The sequence below is a fragment of the Labrus mixtus genome, chromosome 19 (genome assembly GCF_963584025.1).
Source record: "Labrus mixtus chromosome 19, fLabMix1.1, whole genome shotgun sequence".
NCBI classification, from domain to species: Eukaryota; Metazoa; Chordata; class Actinopteri; order Labriformes; family Labridae; genus Labrus; species Labrus mixtus.
In genome coordinates this window covers 20,035,221-20,048,506 of record NC_083630.1, presented here as the reverse complement: position 1 = coordinate 20,048,506, position 13,286 = coordinate 20,035,221, and the positions used below count along the sequence as shown (strand labels likewise).

The 13,286-nt window shown below is 40.0% G+C and overlaps 2 protein-coding genes across 2 annotated transcripts; one reads left to right on the top strand and one right to left on the bottom strand.

Moving 5' to 3' along the window:
- Positions 1 to 602: 602 nt before the first annotated feature.
- LOC132994293 (protein adenylyltransferase SelO, mitochondrial-like) lies at positions 603 to 6,637 on the bottom strand. Its single transcript, XM_061064553.1, has 19 exons — positions 6,017 to 6,637; positions 5,810 to 5,928; positions 5,592 to 5,720; positions 5,351 to 5,415; positions 4,799 to 4,855; positions 4,554 to 4,652; positions 4,337 to 4,404; positions 4,151 to 4,238; positions 3,987 to 4,056; positions 3,041 to 3,113; positions 2,875 to 2,958; positions 2,659 to 2,788; positions 1,842 to 1,886; positions 1,687 to 1,768; positions 1,499 to 1,591; positions 1,283 to 1,359; positions 1,096 to 1,139; positions 933 to 1,012; positions 603 to 791 (listed from the first exon to the last, which is right to left on the bottom strand). The coding sequence occupies exons 1-19, from the start codon at positions 6,204 to 6,206 to the stop codon at positions 669 to 671; spliced, it is 1,716 nt and encodes a 571-aa protein (XP_060920536.1). The 5' UTR covers positions 6,207 to 6,637; the 3' UTR covers positions 603 to 668.
- A 978-nt stretch (positions 6,638 to 7,615) lies between these two features.
- On the top strand, positions 7,616 to 12,683 carry pdss1 (prenyl (decaprenyl) diphosphate synthase, subunit 1). Its single transcript, XM_061063992.1, has 11 exons — positions 7,616 to 7,806; positions 8,466 to 8,533; positions 9,190 to 9,322; positions 9,531 to 9,661; positions 9,847 to 9,988; positions 10,074 to 10,185; positions 10,423 to 10,532; positions 10,639 to 10,719; positions 11,341 to 11,454; positions 11,569 to 11,649; positions 11,765 to 12,683. The coding sequence occupies exons 1-11, from the start codon at positions 7,651 to 7,653 to the stop codon at positions 11,903 to 11,905; spliced, it is 1,269 nt and encodes a 422-aa protein (XP_060919975.1). The 5' UTR covers positions 7,616 to 7,650; the 3' UTR covers positions 11,906 to 12,683.
- The last annotated feature ends 603 nt before the right edge of the window (positions 12,684 to 13,286 follow it).

Below are 13,286 nucleotides of genomic sequence, written 5' to 3'. Positions count from 1 at the left end.
CCCACTTGAGACAACAGCCTCCATACATGGGGCTCGCTCACTAACCACTGCGCCACCAGCGCCCCAGAAATTATGTTTTTGAAAGGCAACCACCTAACTGGAAATGATCTAAAAAAAAATCAATCCAACTCTTAAAGAAAAAGCTGAAAGATTTTTTCAACTTAAACGCTCGGAACAGCTGCAAAACAAAAAGGCGCTTGGTGCTGCATCTTTTTCTCCAGGCGGCCGCTTTCTGCTGCCAAACGCTCTCTCCCCATTGGAGACAATTGAAAAAAAAAGAAACACAGGCGCTCAGAAAAAAAACGCTCGGTGAAGTTGTAAAGTAAGCCCTGTGATTGACTGGCAATCAGTCCAGTGTGTAACCCCGCCCCTCACCGAATGAGAGCTGGGATCGGCTCCAGCCCCCTGAGACCCTGACTGGGAGAAGCCGTGAAGATAACAGATGGATGGAAGTTGTGAAGTAGTCGAAGTAAAATCAAATAAATTCTCCTGTGGCCAAGTGGGCAAAATCAAACGTATAGTTGGTTGCTGTATCAACACACAGTTAAAAAGTTGTGACCTTGACATTTCTGACCGAATATATTGAACCTGCATCAAGAAAATTTAATGACAAATGAGTTTATTTGAAGGTTTTTATTTTGAGTCTTTTTTCTACATCCAGGTTTCACTCAAGAGGAACAGCTGACCTTTAACATTCTCGCCCACTGTGGAGGTCTTGCTGCATAGCCCGCCTCCTCTGCAGTCTCTTGTGTAACAAAGGGAGAGGACAGGATGTGGTGCAGCAGCTCCACCTAGTGGGAGACGAGTCAATGACAGCAGGTTAAAGACTGATCTAAAGTCCTGTCACAGAGAAAGAATTAGAGCAGGGCAAAGCTTTGATTTCTCTTCATATGATTTATCACTTTAATGTGAGCTGAATGAGTTATACACACCTCTGAGAAATCATCCATCTCAGCTTTCCTGATGGCCGACTCTGCCATCCAGTTCCTCAGCACGTATCTCGGATTCACATCTTCAAAATAGTTTTTTTACAATCAGATCATGAAGGATATTTCATGCTTGAAACAAAATTAAACTGTAGCCTGAGCCGCTTACTTTTCATTCTGTTTCGACGACCCGCTTCATTTTCTTCTTCTTGTCTACACGGAGTAAAAAGGCTTACATTTAAATTTGAACTTTAATGTATTCAAAACAACCTCAACACACAACATCACGACACAAGCAATTAAGTGAGAGAGAAAAGCATGAACTGTTGCGAGCAGCTTTACACGTCTTTGCTTACTTGCTGAGCCGCAGCAGGTACGAGCTGAGCCAATCAGAGAAGAGCGCATGGGATGACAAGTCTTCAAGAGCCCACATCTAATACAAAACAAAAACATAGGAAATGATTTTAATAAGTTATTCAAACCAGAATGAACAAGCTGATTCTGTTTGTTTTTGGATTTTGCATGGTAACTTTTCAAAACAGATGTGTGACATGAAGCTACTGAAGCTCGACCTGTGTGAAGTTCCTGTTGTGAAGCCGTTTGGCTGAAAGTTCACTGAGCTGCCTGAACGTCATGGTGAAGTCTGACTGAGTTTCCTCCATCATCTGTTCAGAAAAAACACAATAAGATTCAGAGTGAGAAAAGGCTGATTAGTAAAGTTTGTTTACTGGAAAGCGTGTGATTATTGTCATTGACTTGCCTTCAGCAGGAAGGCAATAATATAGCCATCATCCACCTCTTCACCCAGAAGCCCCAGTTTAGCTTTAAACAGCTGGTGGATCCTGAAAATGCAAGAGTGAGTTAGTATAGAAACCAGTGCTGAGATAAGAGCATGGAGGACTGCACGGGGCTCACCTCATCTGATAAATATCCACATATCCTTTTAAAATAGTGTTAGCCCTGAAAAGACAAGAAAGCAAGTCATTATACACTTCTTAAATAAAGAATATAACAAGAGTGGAGCACAAAGAAAGGAACATGGGGATTATGAGCGACAGCTTCAGAAGACTTTTGAAAAACACAAACACATGCTTTCAGTGATATTTCTCATGACAAATGATTTCACATGCTCTTCTGACCTGTTGCTCCTCACGCTTTCACCACAGTGAGGAATATGTTACAGAGGTCGACATAAGTCACATATCTACAGTGTTCTCATTATTTGTGCCTTCTGACTGAAATGTTAAAACTCCTCTTGTTGGAATGGGCTTGACATACTGAAGCACAGATCTCAAGAACATTTCAAAAACTGTTAAGTGGTTATTTTGTTTTTTTAAATCAAACGAGACAGTCTTTGGGGATATGGAACTTTTTTGTAAAAATTATTTAGGAAACAAAAAGCAGCTCCGTGTGCCCAAAGACTGACCCCTATATTCCACCAGATGTGTGTTTGGTCCGTCTCCACTCTGTAAGCAGTGAGATAAGACACCCTTTATCTCATGCATGATAAGTTAGCTTTCAAATATACACACCCATCTGCAGTGTAAAATATCATTAAAAAGACACAAAATAAAGGCAAAGCTAGTGTTCTCCTGGATGAAAATGACTGAGTATAACTGAAACCTGACCTAAGTATGCCTGTGCCAAACTGCATGACTTAAGATCAAACCAGAGCAGTGGTGCTGCATATAGTGTTTGGACACAAAGTCAAAGTTCAGTCTGGTATTCTTACATCTTCTGCTGTCTTTTGGAAAGCACAGGACTCAGAGCCATCAGGAGCTTCTCCAGGTTGAACAATCCAACGTTGGCCTGAGCTCCTATCCTGTATCTACCCTCATCGTCAGAGGTGTTGGGGACAAACTCTGCAACACCACAGCTTCAATAAGAGCCCGATATATTACAGGTAGTCATTGTAATGATAAGTCAGACAATGCACCATCGTACACACCGGGGTTATACGCCTCCATGAAGCCAAACGGTCCGTAGTCGATGGTGATGGAGAGCAGGCTGAAGTTGTCCGTGTTGCAAACACCTGTTGTGATAACGCCAGTACACATGAGAGGGCGTGGGTGAAGACTGAATGATAAAATGATCGGGCAGAAAAATGTTCTCACCGTGTGCGAAACCGACGGACATCCACTGTGCGATCAGGTGAGCAGTTTCATTTACAACATGGGAATAAAACACCTAGAAACATTAGAACACAAAGAATGAAAAGAAGCTCCTTTAATATCGTCTTTTTGATTTATTAAAAAGAACTCAAGTTATATTACATATACTTCTCGTAGCAGCACAAGAAGGCAATAACATTGAACTGGCTTAAGAGAGACCCCCCCCCCCCAACCCACGAGTCTTGGAAATTAGTTTTCAAAGGAATTTACATAATGGAAAAGATAACTTTTAAAATAAGACTGCAAAATGCCAAATTCCTTGACAGATGGTTTCCATGGCAACAAGTGATGGAGGATGTTTAGATACAGGTGGGCAAGGGAAAATGTGGTGATATCTTAATTTATTACATACTGAATAGGGGGATGTATGGAAACACTATTGTAGTTGCAAAAACTGAAATTAAATCATGGTTATGTCATTGGTGATGTGTGTGTCACTTTTTTGTTTTGTTTTGGGTGTGTGTGTGTTTTTATTTTATTTTAATGTGGGTTGCTTGTTGTTGCTTTATTTTTCTCTATTACAAAAAAAATGGGCAAACTAAGATATTATTGTAATCATTTTGTTTTCTTCTTCTGCATTATATTATTGTTTTGTATAACATTATTAAAAAAAACAATAATGATGTAAGAAATTACAAAATGTTCAGATAAATGAACTATGTTTGGATTGCCCAATAAACACAAAGTTGCAAAAAAATAATAATAATAATAATTCAAGCAAGAAGTTATAACGGCGATATTTATCAGAAAAATAAAAGGCTCTTTCATTTTTACGTATCACACTTACAGTATGCCTGGATTCACTTTATTTTAAATTCATTGTATGTGCTCTACTGAAGTAACATCAAGCAATAACATTTTATACAACTCAAATTCTTAGCAAACTTACCAAATATTTCTCTGGGTCCTCTGAATTGATTGAAGTAAAATGTTCATCTATCACAAAGTTCAGCAGCTTTCTTAAACAAACACAAACATAAAGTTGTGTTAGGAGCTACATTACGCTTCAGTTTCGGAAATAGGAGGTGAAGAACACCTGAAAACAAGACTCACCTCAGGAGATCTACTTCTCCACTTTGTGACAGAATCTCTAAAGATCCGATCCGAAACCAGGACCTGGCTAACCGGAGAACAACAGCTCCTGGAAAAATAAATAAAATAAAACAATAAAATAAAAAACAAACTATGAAATCTAGAAAAATGCAAAGTTTCAAAGTGTTTTGGCATGAACGGCTGCACCTCTCTCTGTCTTCACTTTGCCATTGTAGAACTGATCCCTGAACACCGGCTCGTCACTCACAATCAGACTAAAACAGAGAAAAGTTTCATCAGGTCGTTAACAGAAAACATTCTGCAAAACAACCGTGAGGTCAGGAAAACATCACAGAACTGAAGGGTCATGCCATGAAAACAACCTGCACAAATAAATCTATTCAGATAACTCCATCAGTCTCACCTGGCAGCCCTGCTGGTCTGAACACCGAGGGAAAACATGGCCTCGCTGCACAGGAACTCTCGAACAGAAGAGCGGATCACGGCTCGACCGTCTCCTGATCTGTGGCGATGTTTTAAGCATCACACAGATATTTCTGGTTAGACATGGATTTGTTGCCAATGTTTAACTTGGCAATATGAAACAAGAGAAAAAGTGGAAGAAGAAGATTGAGGAAAACACGGCGGCTACATTAATCGACAGCATACCGTGAGTAAGGGGTTTTCCCAGAGCCTTTAAGCTGCAGTTCCCAAACTTCTCCTTTCCTTTGGTACATTTTGAAAACAGAAGAGGTTAAAGCTTTAACTTTTAATGCAACTCAAATATAAGATATGGAAGTTCTACGTGTGGGCGCTGAGAGTCGGCATGGAGAGGGGTTACTCTGGGACGCAGGGGCTCACTGCCCGGCGTCCCCGGATAAAAACACAGATGAAGGGAGGTTCGCGCTTCACAACCCAAACAATGTCTCTGGATCTGTCCATCAGCCTACACAGTTGAGTTGCGGTCATGTGGTAGGATTAGTGTTGTCACTACCTGGAGCTCTCCTCAACACTTCCTTGGTGTGCTGAAGGTGGAAATGCTGTTTTGGTTGCTGTGGCAACTAAAGGCCGTAGGGTAGGTTGTGTAACTTATCAGTAGGGCATGACTGGGATGAGGGATGTCTTCACTGAGCACTTATCATTTTATTAAGTATCTTGTGTTTATTTCAAAATACAGTCCTTTGAATATGTAAGAAATCTAGTTTAAAAAAATCCTCTCACCTGTTTGTATACTGACCAAGGGAATGTGCTCGACCGTCACCAAGCTGGCCGGCCCAGTAGCCAAACTGATGGAGAAGAAGAAACCCATAAGCACTGACTGCCATCAGCAATATGCTTTTAAATGTACATAGGCAGTATTTACTTAAGTAACTCCTAAATTGAGGACATATTTGTTGAAGAAGCCAATGGTTAATCAACTTTTTTTTAAGTAAATGAAGCTGTAAAATAAATCAGAAATCACCTGATGACCTCCGTATCTGTGTGCGAGCGGTTCACATCCTGGCACCAGTCGGCCACCACTGGCATAATTCAGAAAGTCGTCAGACTGAGTCACTGCCACGTTGAAATCCAAGATGCCTTCAATGACATCCTATAGAGACATGTTAAAATATATATATTTTTTTAAATCCTCTGTTTTTTAAATGAACCCTTTATGTGATGAATATAATAAAACATCACCTTGGAAACTGCTGCCAATCTCAGCGGGCCTTTTAGTGGAGTTGGAATAGATTTGGAGAAAATGCAGTTTTTGACATTACGAACAAAGTTGCCATCGAGCTCATCGATTGGGAATGACTCTGCAGAGATAAGACAACAAGCATTATTTCATTAAATTGCATAAACCTCTTTCAAGTGGACCTGTATGTGGATAAGAGTCAGTGTTACCTATGAGCTTCGTGCAGGACACTCTGAACTGGTCCAGGTCTTGCATGAGGTTTGAACTCATGTTCCACCTGGACTTGAATGTGTTTGATGCCTTCATGTCCTGACTGTGGCAGAACTCCAGTACCTGTACAGGTGTGAAGCTGACTAATACTAAGACAGACAAAACTAACACTGTGTGGATGCTGCACATGTTTACTGACAGAGAGCAGCTACCTGTAATGTAGCAGGAAACAATGTAGATTTATTAACAACAACACAGATGACCTCAAATGGATTGGTTGGCTTCTACCTGCTCATGTATCAACCTGTTATAAATGATGCATTTACAGGCTACACTCAGTTGTAAACCGTATTGTTGAAGCACAATAGATAGACAGATAAATAAGTTAGGTTCATGAATCAAAATATCACGCTAGCTTTTAGCTGCCCAGCTACTAATCTCGTCACAAACACGTCGTTGTATTTTCTAAAGAGACCTCACGTTTAAAAAAAACTCATTGTAGAGCTTTATCTAAAACAAAACATCCATGATTTACTGTCTACTGCCTTCTTGAATTTCATTTCTAAGTATTTTACTCTAACTCCTCTGAACTCTCTATCAGCTATACGTCACGACGCCTTCATGCACAGTCAGAATCATCGGAAAAACAAGATTCAGGCGGGACTCTTGAAATGTTATCCTATCCTATCCTATGACATTGTCTTGTTTTTCATTCAAAAAGATAAAGATAAAGATAAACTTTATTGATCCTCCATGCGTTACAGCAGCTCAAGAAAACAGGAAACAGGAATATTATAATAGATTTCTTATTTATTTTTAAGACCACTCATTTAACCGCTCATAACAATTATTTATGACCTATTTATCATGCTTTTAATAGAGCCACTTGTATGTGTGTGTTTCTGCTGTTGTTTTTGTGTCTAGCTGTATGCCTACTGATGCTCTTTTACACAAATGAAGTTCCTAACAGATAAATAAAGTTATTTGAATTGAATATAATTATTAAAAATAAAAATAGAAGTTAAAAAATCAAACATATTTACATCAGTTAAATAAAAAAAATACAATAATAGTTTATAATTATAATTATTCAGTTTAATTCAATTCAGTTTAAGTTATATAGCAAATTTCATACAAACAGAAACTCAATGTGCTTTACAGAAGACAAAAAAAACACAACACAATACAAACAAATAGATTCATTTTAAATCTAAAACACATATATAACAGGAGACCTCACCATCCCATACAACACACACACATGTTCTTACTTGAGTGCACACAGGGACCATACACCATTATGGGACCATTAAAGTATTGTGTGTTATTTTAGGTTACTTTGTTCTTTGTAATAAAAGTTCATGCTTTGACCGCTAGACGCTGCATTTTTGTGCATTTGACCTTTAATAGCAACATAACACAACAAAATATCTTTGTACTGTCCATGCTGTGCAGACATAAAGACTGGAAGCACACCAAAGTCAGAGAACGACATTTTTACCTTTTGAAAATCCGAGCATCCTAGGAGTACGTGAACGTGATTTAAATTCCTTGTTATGATGACGTCACCTTGTTACTGTTTTCCGGTTCCGTTCTGATATATAACCCGTCCCGGTGCACGCTGTGTGGGAACATGGCGGGTCCGTGGTGGAGGCAGTGCCGGAGGTGGAGTACAAACTGTACGAGCGCCAGTTTATTTGAAACATTGTGGCAGTTAAACAGCAGGTCTGCGGCCCTGTCATCGTCCGCTGTGGGGCGGACTTCACGCTGCTCTGGGCCGAGGGACGAGGTGAGTTTCCCGGCTGTGAGTAGAGAGGATACCCGGCAGAGAGTCCTGTCAACCCAGGAAGGTCAAACAGTACCGAGAGCTGTCAGACCCTCTGCAGGGTGTGTTTCTCTGCTAAAGGGCTGCATTACATCACTGTCTTTCACATTTACTGGCAACATCTGCCGTTTTTTATTTTGCAATAGTCTTTCTTGTTTTGTAAGGATTTGTGAAATGAATGGTGACTTGTTGCAGGAGGTGTTGGCTGGATCACAGCTTCAGCTTCATAAAGGTCAAGACCTGTTCCTCCTGACATGACATTTACACTAAGCTCTGTCCTTTACTCAGTCAGCTGTCCACTTAAGTCTAACCAATGTCACACAAATTTAGATTAATGTACAGATACCACATCCATTCATTCATGACACACATGTTAATTACTTCCGCAAGTGCTAAAACAAGTAAAAAACTACAAATTTCATACTAGCATAAAACTGTAGCTACCCTTTAAATAATTTAGTTTTTTTTTTTGTATTATTAGTTTTCTGTTTTTGTATTTTTTCAGGTATTTGCTGAATTGTTTTTTCTATAAATAACTTTTGATCTTGGCTTCCATTGGTCATTTTTCTTAAGGTGTTTGAGATTCTAAAGTAATGTTTCTATCATGTCTGTTAATTCTTCAGGGGCAGGCATCAGCGCTCCCGACAGAAACAAACCAGAAAACATTAAACTACTCCTCGTCTATCACCAGGTGAGTTGTCTGAACCTGAGGCTTTTTCCGTAAGGGCTGCAAAAAAAAGATTGTTGTAATTGTTGAATACGATCGTGCAATTATTTTAAAAATAAATTGCTTCAAATGAAGTATCCCAAATTTTTGAAAATATATTTATCCAATCAAGAAAACCTAAAAACGTCTGATTAGCTACGGCAGAAGACAATGAAAAAAGAAGCAATTCTTTCTTTCTTATAAGGAAGAATCATCGTTTTTTTTTTCAAGGTTTTAGCCTGAAAAATGCCTGACACAAATAACAATTTCTAAAAATAATTGGCACTCACTTTTCCCAGATGAGTAGAAGTCATTCGGCAAATTGTTTCAGTTCCTTTTTGGATGTTGTAAGACGTTCTACTGAAGGATTTTGTGTTATAATCATTGCTGTTTTTAACCAACAGTTAGTTACTTGCAGGCTCTGGATACAGAAACAATTCTGATTAAATATCCTTTAATGCATGATTTTTATTATTACATGGAGTAGTATGTTTCTTTCTATGAACTCCTAAAAGAGTACATTTTGATCTGGTAATAACTAATAGACGATCTTATAGGGTTAGGGTTAGTAAATAGTTAGTAATAGTAAATATTCTTAAATTTTTTGGACATGACTTTTATGATTTTTCCGTTCTGTACAGACACAAGCCCCGGCTGCTGGATCCCAAACTACAGACCTGCTCCTGCAGAAAAATCCACAGCGATGCAAAGCTGAAAGACCCGTTCACACTAGCGCAGAAAGATTTAAAAAGTTTATACGATGACATCAGAAAGGTACAGAGAATTCACTTACTAAATGTGACATAATGGTTCCTCTCTGTTAAAAATAAAGACGGTATATAAAGTCTATCTTATTGTCCTGTACTGTTGAAGTGAACAGGAGACATCATCCTGTCATGTGATGTTTAGCAGATCTTTATCTCCTACAGTAGCTGATTATGACTGAAATCAAAGATGCACATTTTATCCCTCTGCCTTGAAGGAGCTGTTTGTTTCCAAAGACGAGCTGAAGTATCTATGTGACTACTACTTCGATGGCAAAGGCAAAGCAATCCGACCGATGATAGTCGTTCTGATGGCTCGGGCGCTCAACATCCACAGCAACCGAGCCGGGTAAGACCGAGTCAAGTTACAAGTCTGTCTTTATTTGCTGCTGCTGCTCCCACTGGGTGACCTCTGATACAGTTGTAAGACTAACACACCTTGTGATAACTTCTTAAATTATTTTATGAAGCATCATCCAAGGTGTTTCATTTCATCTCACTTCCTTCATCTTTTATTGTCTTTGTCCCCTGCAGAGACCTGCTCCCGGGTCAGAGGGCCATAGCTATGATCTCAGAAATGATCCACACTGCCAGCCTGGTGCACGACGACGTCATAGACGGGTCAGACAAACGGCGAGGGAAGAGAACCATCAATGAGATGTGGGGAGAAAGGAAGGTGAGGGGACTAAGAGTTGACCTTTTCCTCCTACATACATCTTTTTAAGTAAGGAAGTTAATGTCTTTCTTTGTTCCTCCTCCAGGCGATCTTAGTTGGAGATTTCATCCTCTCAGCGGCCTCCATGGCCTTGGCTCGTATCGGTAACATCACGGTGGTAAAGGTGTTGTCCCAGGTGATCGAGGACCTGGTGCGAGGTACGGGAATATCTTTGTTTATGTCAGTTTGTCATCTCAGTGATAAATCTTTATTGAAGTTGTTCCTAAAGATGTAAAAGACCAGAAGCTGCAGTAAAAACCTTGTAAACATTGTAACTCATTGAGTCACTTGTGAGCTCTACTCACTTCATCTTAGAGTCTAAGAATCACCTTTAACTTACTAGGATCAGTTTTCAGGTGTCTTCATATCTTAAATCTTTTCGCCTGTGCTTCCAGGTGAGTTCATGCAGCTGGGCTCCAAAGAGAACGAGAACGAGCGATTCAAACACTACCTCGAGAAAACCTTCAAGAAGACGGCCAGCCTCATTGCCAACAGTTGTAAAGCAGTATGTACGTTCTGTCTCCACACTAATATCTCAGAGTTGGAGGGAAAGCCTCAGCTTTGACGCCCACTGTTTTTTTTGTTGACTGTTTCCCTCTCTTTCACTGAAGGTTTGCATTCTGGTAAATTCTGATCCCGAAGTTCATGAAATAGCCTTCCAGTACGGGAAGAACGTCGGCATCGCGTTTCAGGTAATTATAGACTTAAAAAAATAATAATAATTAAAGAGAAAATACAGCACAGTACTCTTGCGCAGCATCAACATACATCAGAAAAAGGCTCAACGTTTCAGTCTCTCTGGACCTTTTGTCAGGTGTGCTGTCAGGATTTTCTCTTTTCAAGACTATATTTTTACATCCTACGCACCGACTTCATGAGACAGCTTGATGTGCGAACATCTCCTATTAAAACCTTTTTTTTTTTTAGAATCCTTTAAACTCCCTACAGAGTTTATCAAATGTGAGAATCAAAGCAGCTGTGGCTCAGTTGGTAAAGTCTAAACGAGAAGTTTGAGGGTTCGATCCCCAGCTCCTGCAGCCACATGTCCGATGTGTCCTTTAGCAAGACAATTAACCCCCAAATCCTGCTGCTTCAAAGGTAGCTTGTGAATGTGTATGAATGGGATTAGTTTACTTAAACAAGCTGAAGTCCATTTACAAAAGCTCCTTTAAATGATAAAAAAAAAGACTTATTGGGATATCCGTTTAGAAGAGAGGATATTTAAGGACAAAAATGGTCCTCAGATTTTTTTAAAGGTATTTAAAAGTCGATAATAAAACTGTTACTATGGGGTTAATTTTTCTGTCCTGCAGCTGGTGGATGATGTGTTAGACTTCACATCTGGGGCCAGTCAACTGGGGAAACCCTCGGCTGCGGATCTCAAACTGGGCCTGGCCACGGGGCCGGTCCTGTTCGCTTGTCAACAGGTGAGGCTGGCAGAAGCTCTTCTGATGCTCATATGTAAACGAGAACACGTAAAACACTGTGTATTTACTTGATGCTGCCGTTCTTTAGGTCAGTTTTGTTTCTGTCGTTTTCAGTTCCCTGAGCTTCATGCGATGATCATGAGACGTTTCAGCTCTAAAGGAGATGTGGATCGAGCCTGGCAGTACGTCCTCCAGGTAAGACCAAGAGTCACACAAGCAAATGAGATTCACCCAAAATAAATGTTTTCATGAGAGACAAGTGGAGCTATACCAGTATGCATAACTTAACGTTCCTTTCGTTTTGTTCTAGAGCGACGGAGTGCAGCAGACTAACTTCCTGGCGCAGCGTTACTGTCAGGAAGCCATCAGGCAGATCAGCATGCTGCGGCCGTCTGCAGAGAGAGACGCCCTCATCAGGCTCACTGAGATGGTTCTGACCAGAGACAAGTGAACCTCCACTGAACTCCACTTCAGGCAGCTACCCACCTACCTACCTGTGGGACAAAAATAACTCACCCTGCACCCCCTTCCTCCTCTGTGTCAACGCAGGCCAGGGGGTCGGACAAAAACTGTTTGTTTGGGAAGGATCTCTGTGGCTGCTTTTTAGTGCCAAGCAATCTGATCAATCACTATCAAGGGATGGAAACGGCAGGCGGGGGGGGGGGGGGGGGGGTCTCTCTGAGTGGATATCTGATCGATTAAACACACCAAAACATGAGTTTCAACAATGATGAAATCTATAAAAACACTTTTTATTTAAAATTCAAATCCATTAGAGAGACTAGAACATCTGACTGCCATCAAAAATCATTTGGAAAATGAAATATATGAAGTATATTAAACTAATAATTAAAGCAGAGAACTGCACCGTTCATCATCACTGCATACAGTACTGTACCTGCAAAACGCCTCCAAAGACTGAACTTGTTTAATGTGACTGAAAAGTTTGTCACAGGTTGGTGCTGAGCTGTGGCGGCGTTGCAAAAAAAAAAAAAGATTAAAAAAAAGAATCAGATAACAGACACAAAGAAAGTGGAATAATGTCATCGGTGTGTTTGTTTGGATGGATTTTTTTTGTCTTCTGAGATCCGTCCACACCTGAGGCCAAACAGACACGTCTGTATGACTTGTGAGGTTGCTTCAGTAATGCAAAGTGCCCTGTAACAACCGAGGCCTTAACATCTGCAACGACTGTGTGATCAATAAATATACTATTATGTTTTGTTTTTTTTAAACCAAGCCTGTGCTCCTTCCTGATTCCTCCTGACTGACCACACACACACACACACACACGTCCGTTGTGTAGAATTGTTTATTATAAAAAGACTGTACATGAATCTTTCATTCAACATATTATATGTACAAATGAAGGGCAGACGGGGATTGATTCAAATATTTCTACTCATGAAATAGAGCTGGAACACTTTTTTTTTTTTTTTTTTTTTAAATGAAATGAAAATAATCAAGGCATTAGCTGCAGAATTCTGAAAAGGAAGTAAAAAATTTGGTCATGTTAGATGTCGGGCCAACTGAAAATTTTTTTTAAAAAAAATAGGATGTTAAAGATGATTCCCAGACCTGAGTGAGACCTTTTATATATCGACCGGCTGATTTTACTCGATTAAAATATGTACACCTGTGCAGCCCAGAGGATTTCACGTTCCAGAGCAGGTGGATGTTGCTCACTGAAGGCCGAGGAGGTATTCGAGTTGTTTCTTGGTCTACATCACATCTGAGGTTTCACGTCATGGCAGTGTCAGATATACCACTCCAGTCTGATGTATAACCACTGTCAGAGCCCGTTGTCTTCATGTTTAACAGCAGATCCTACA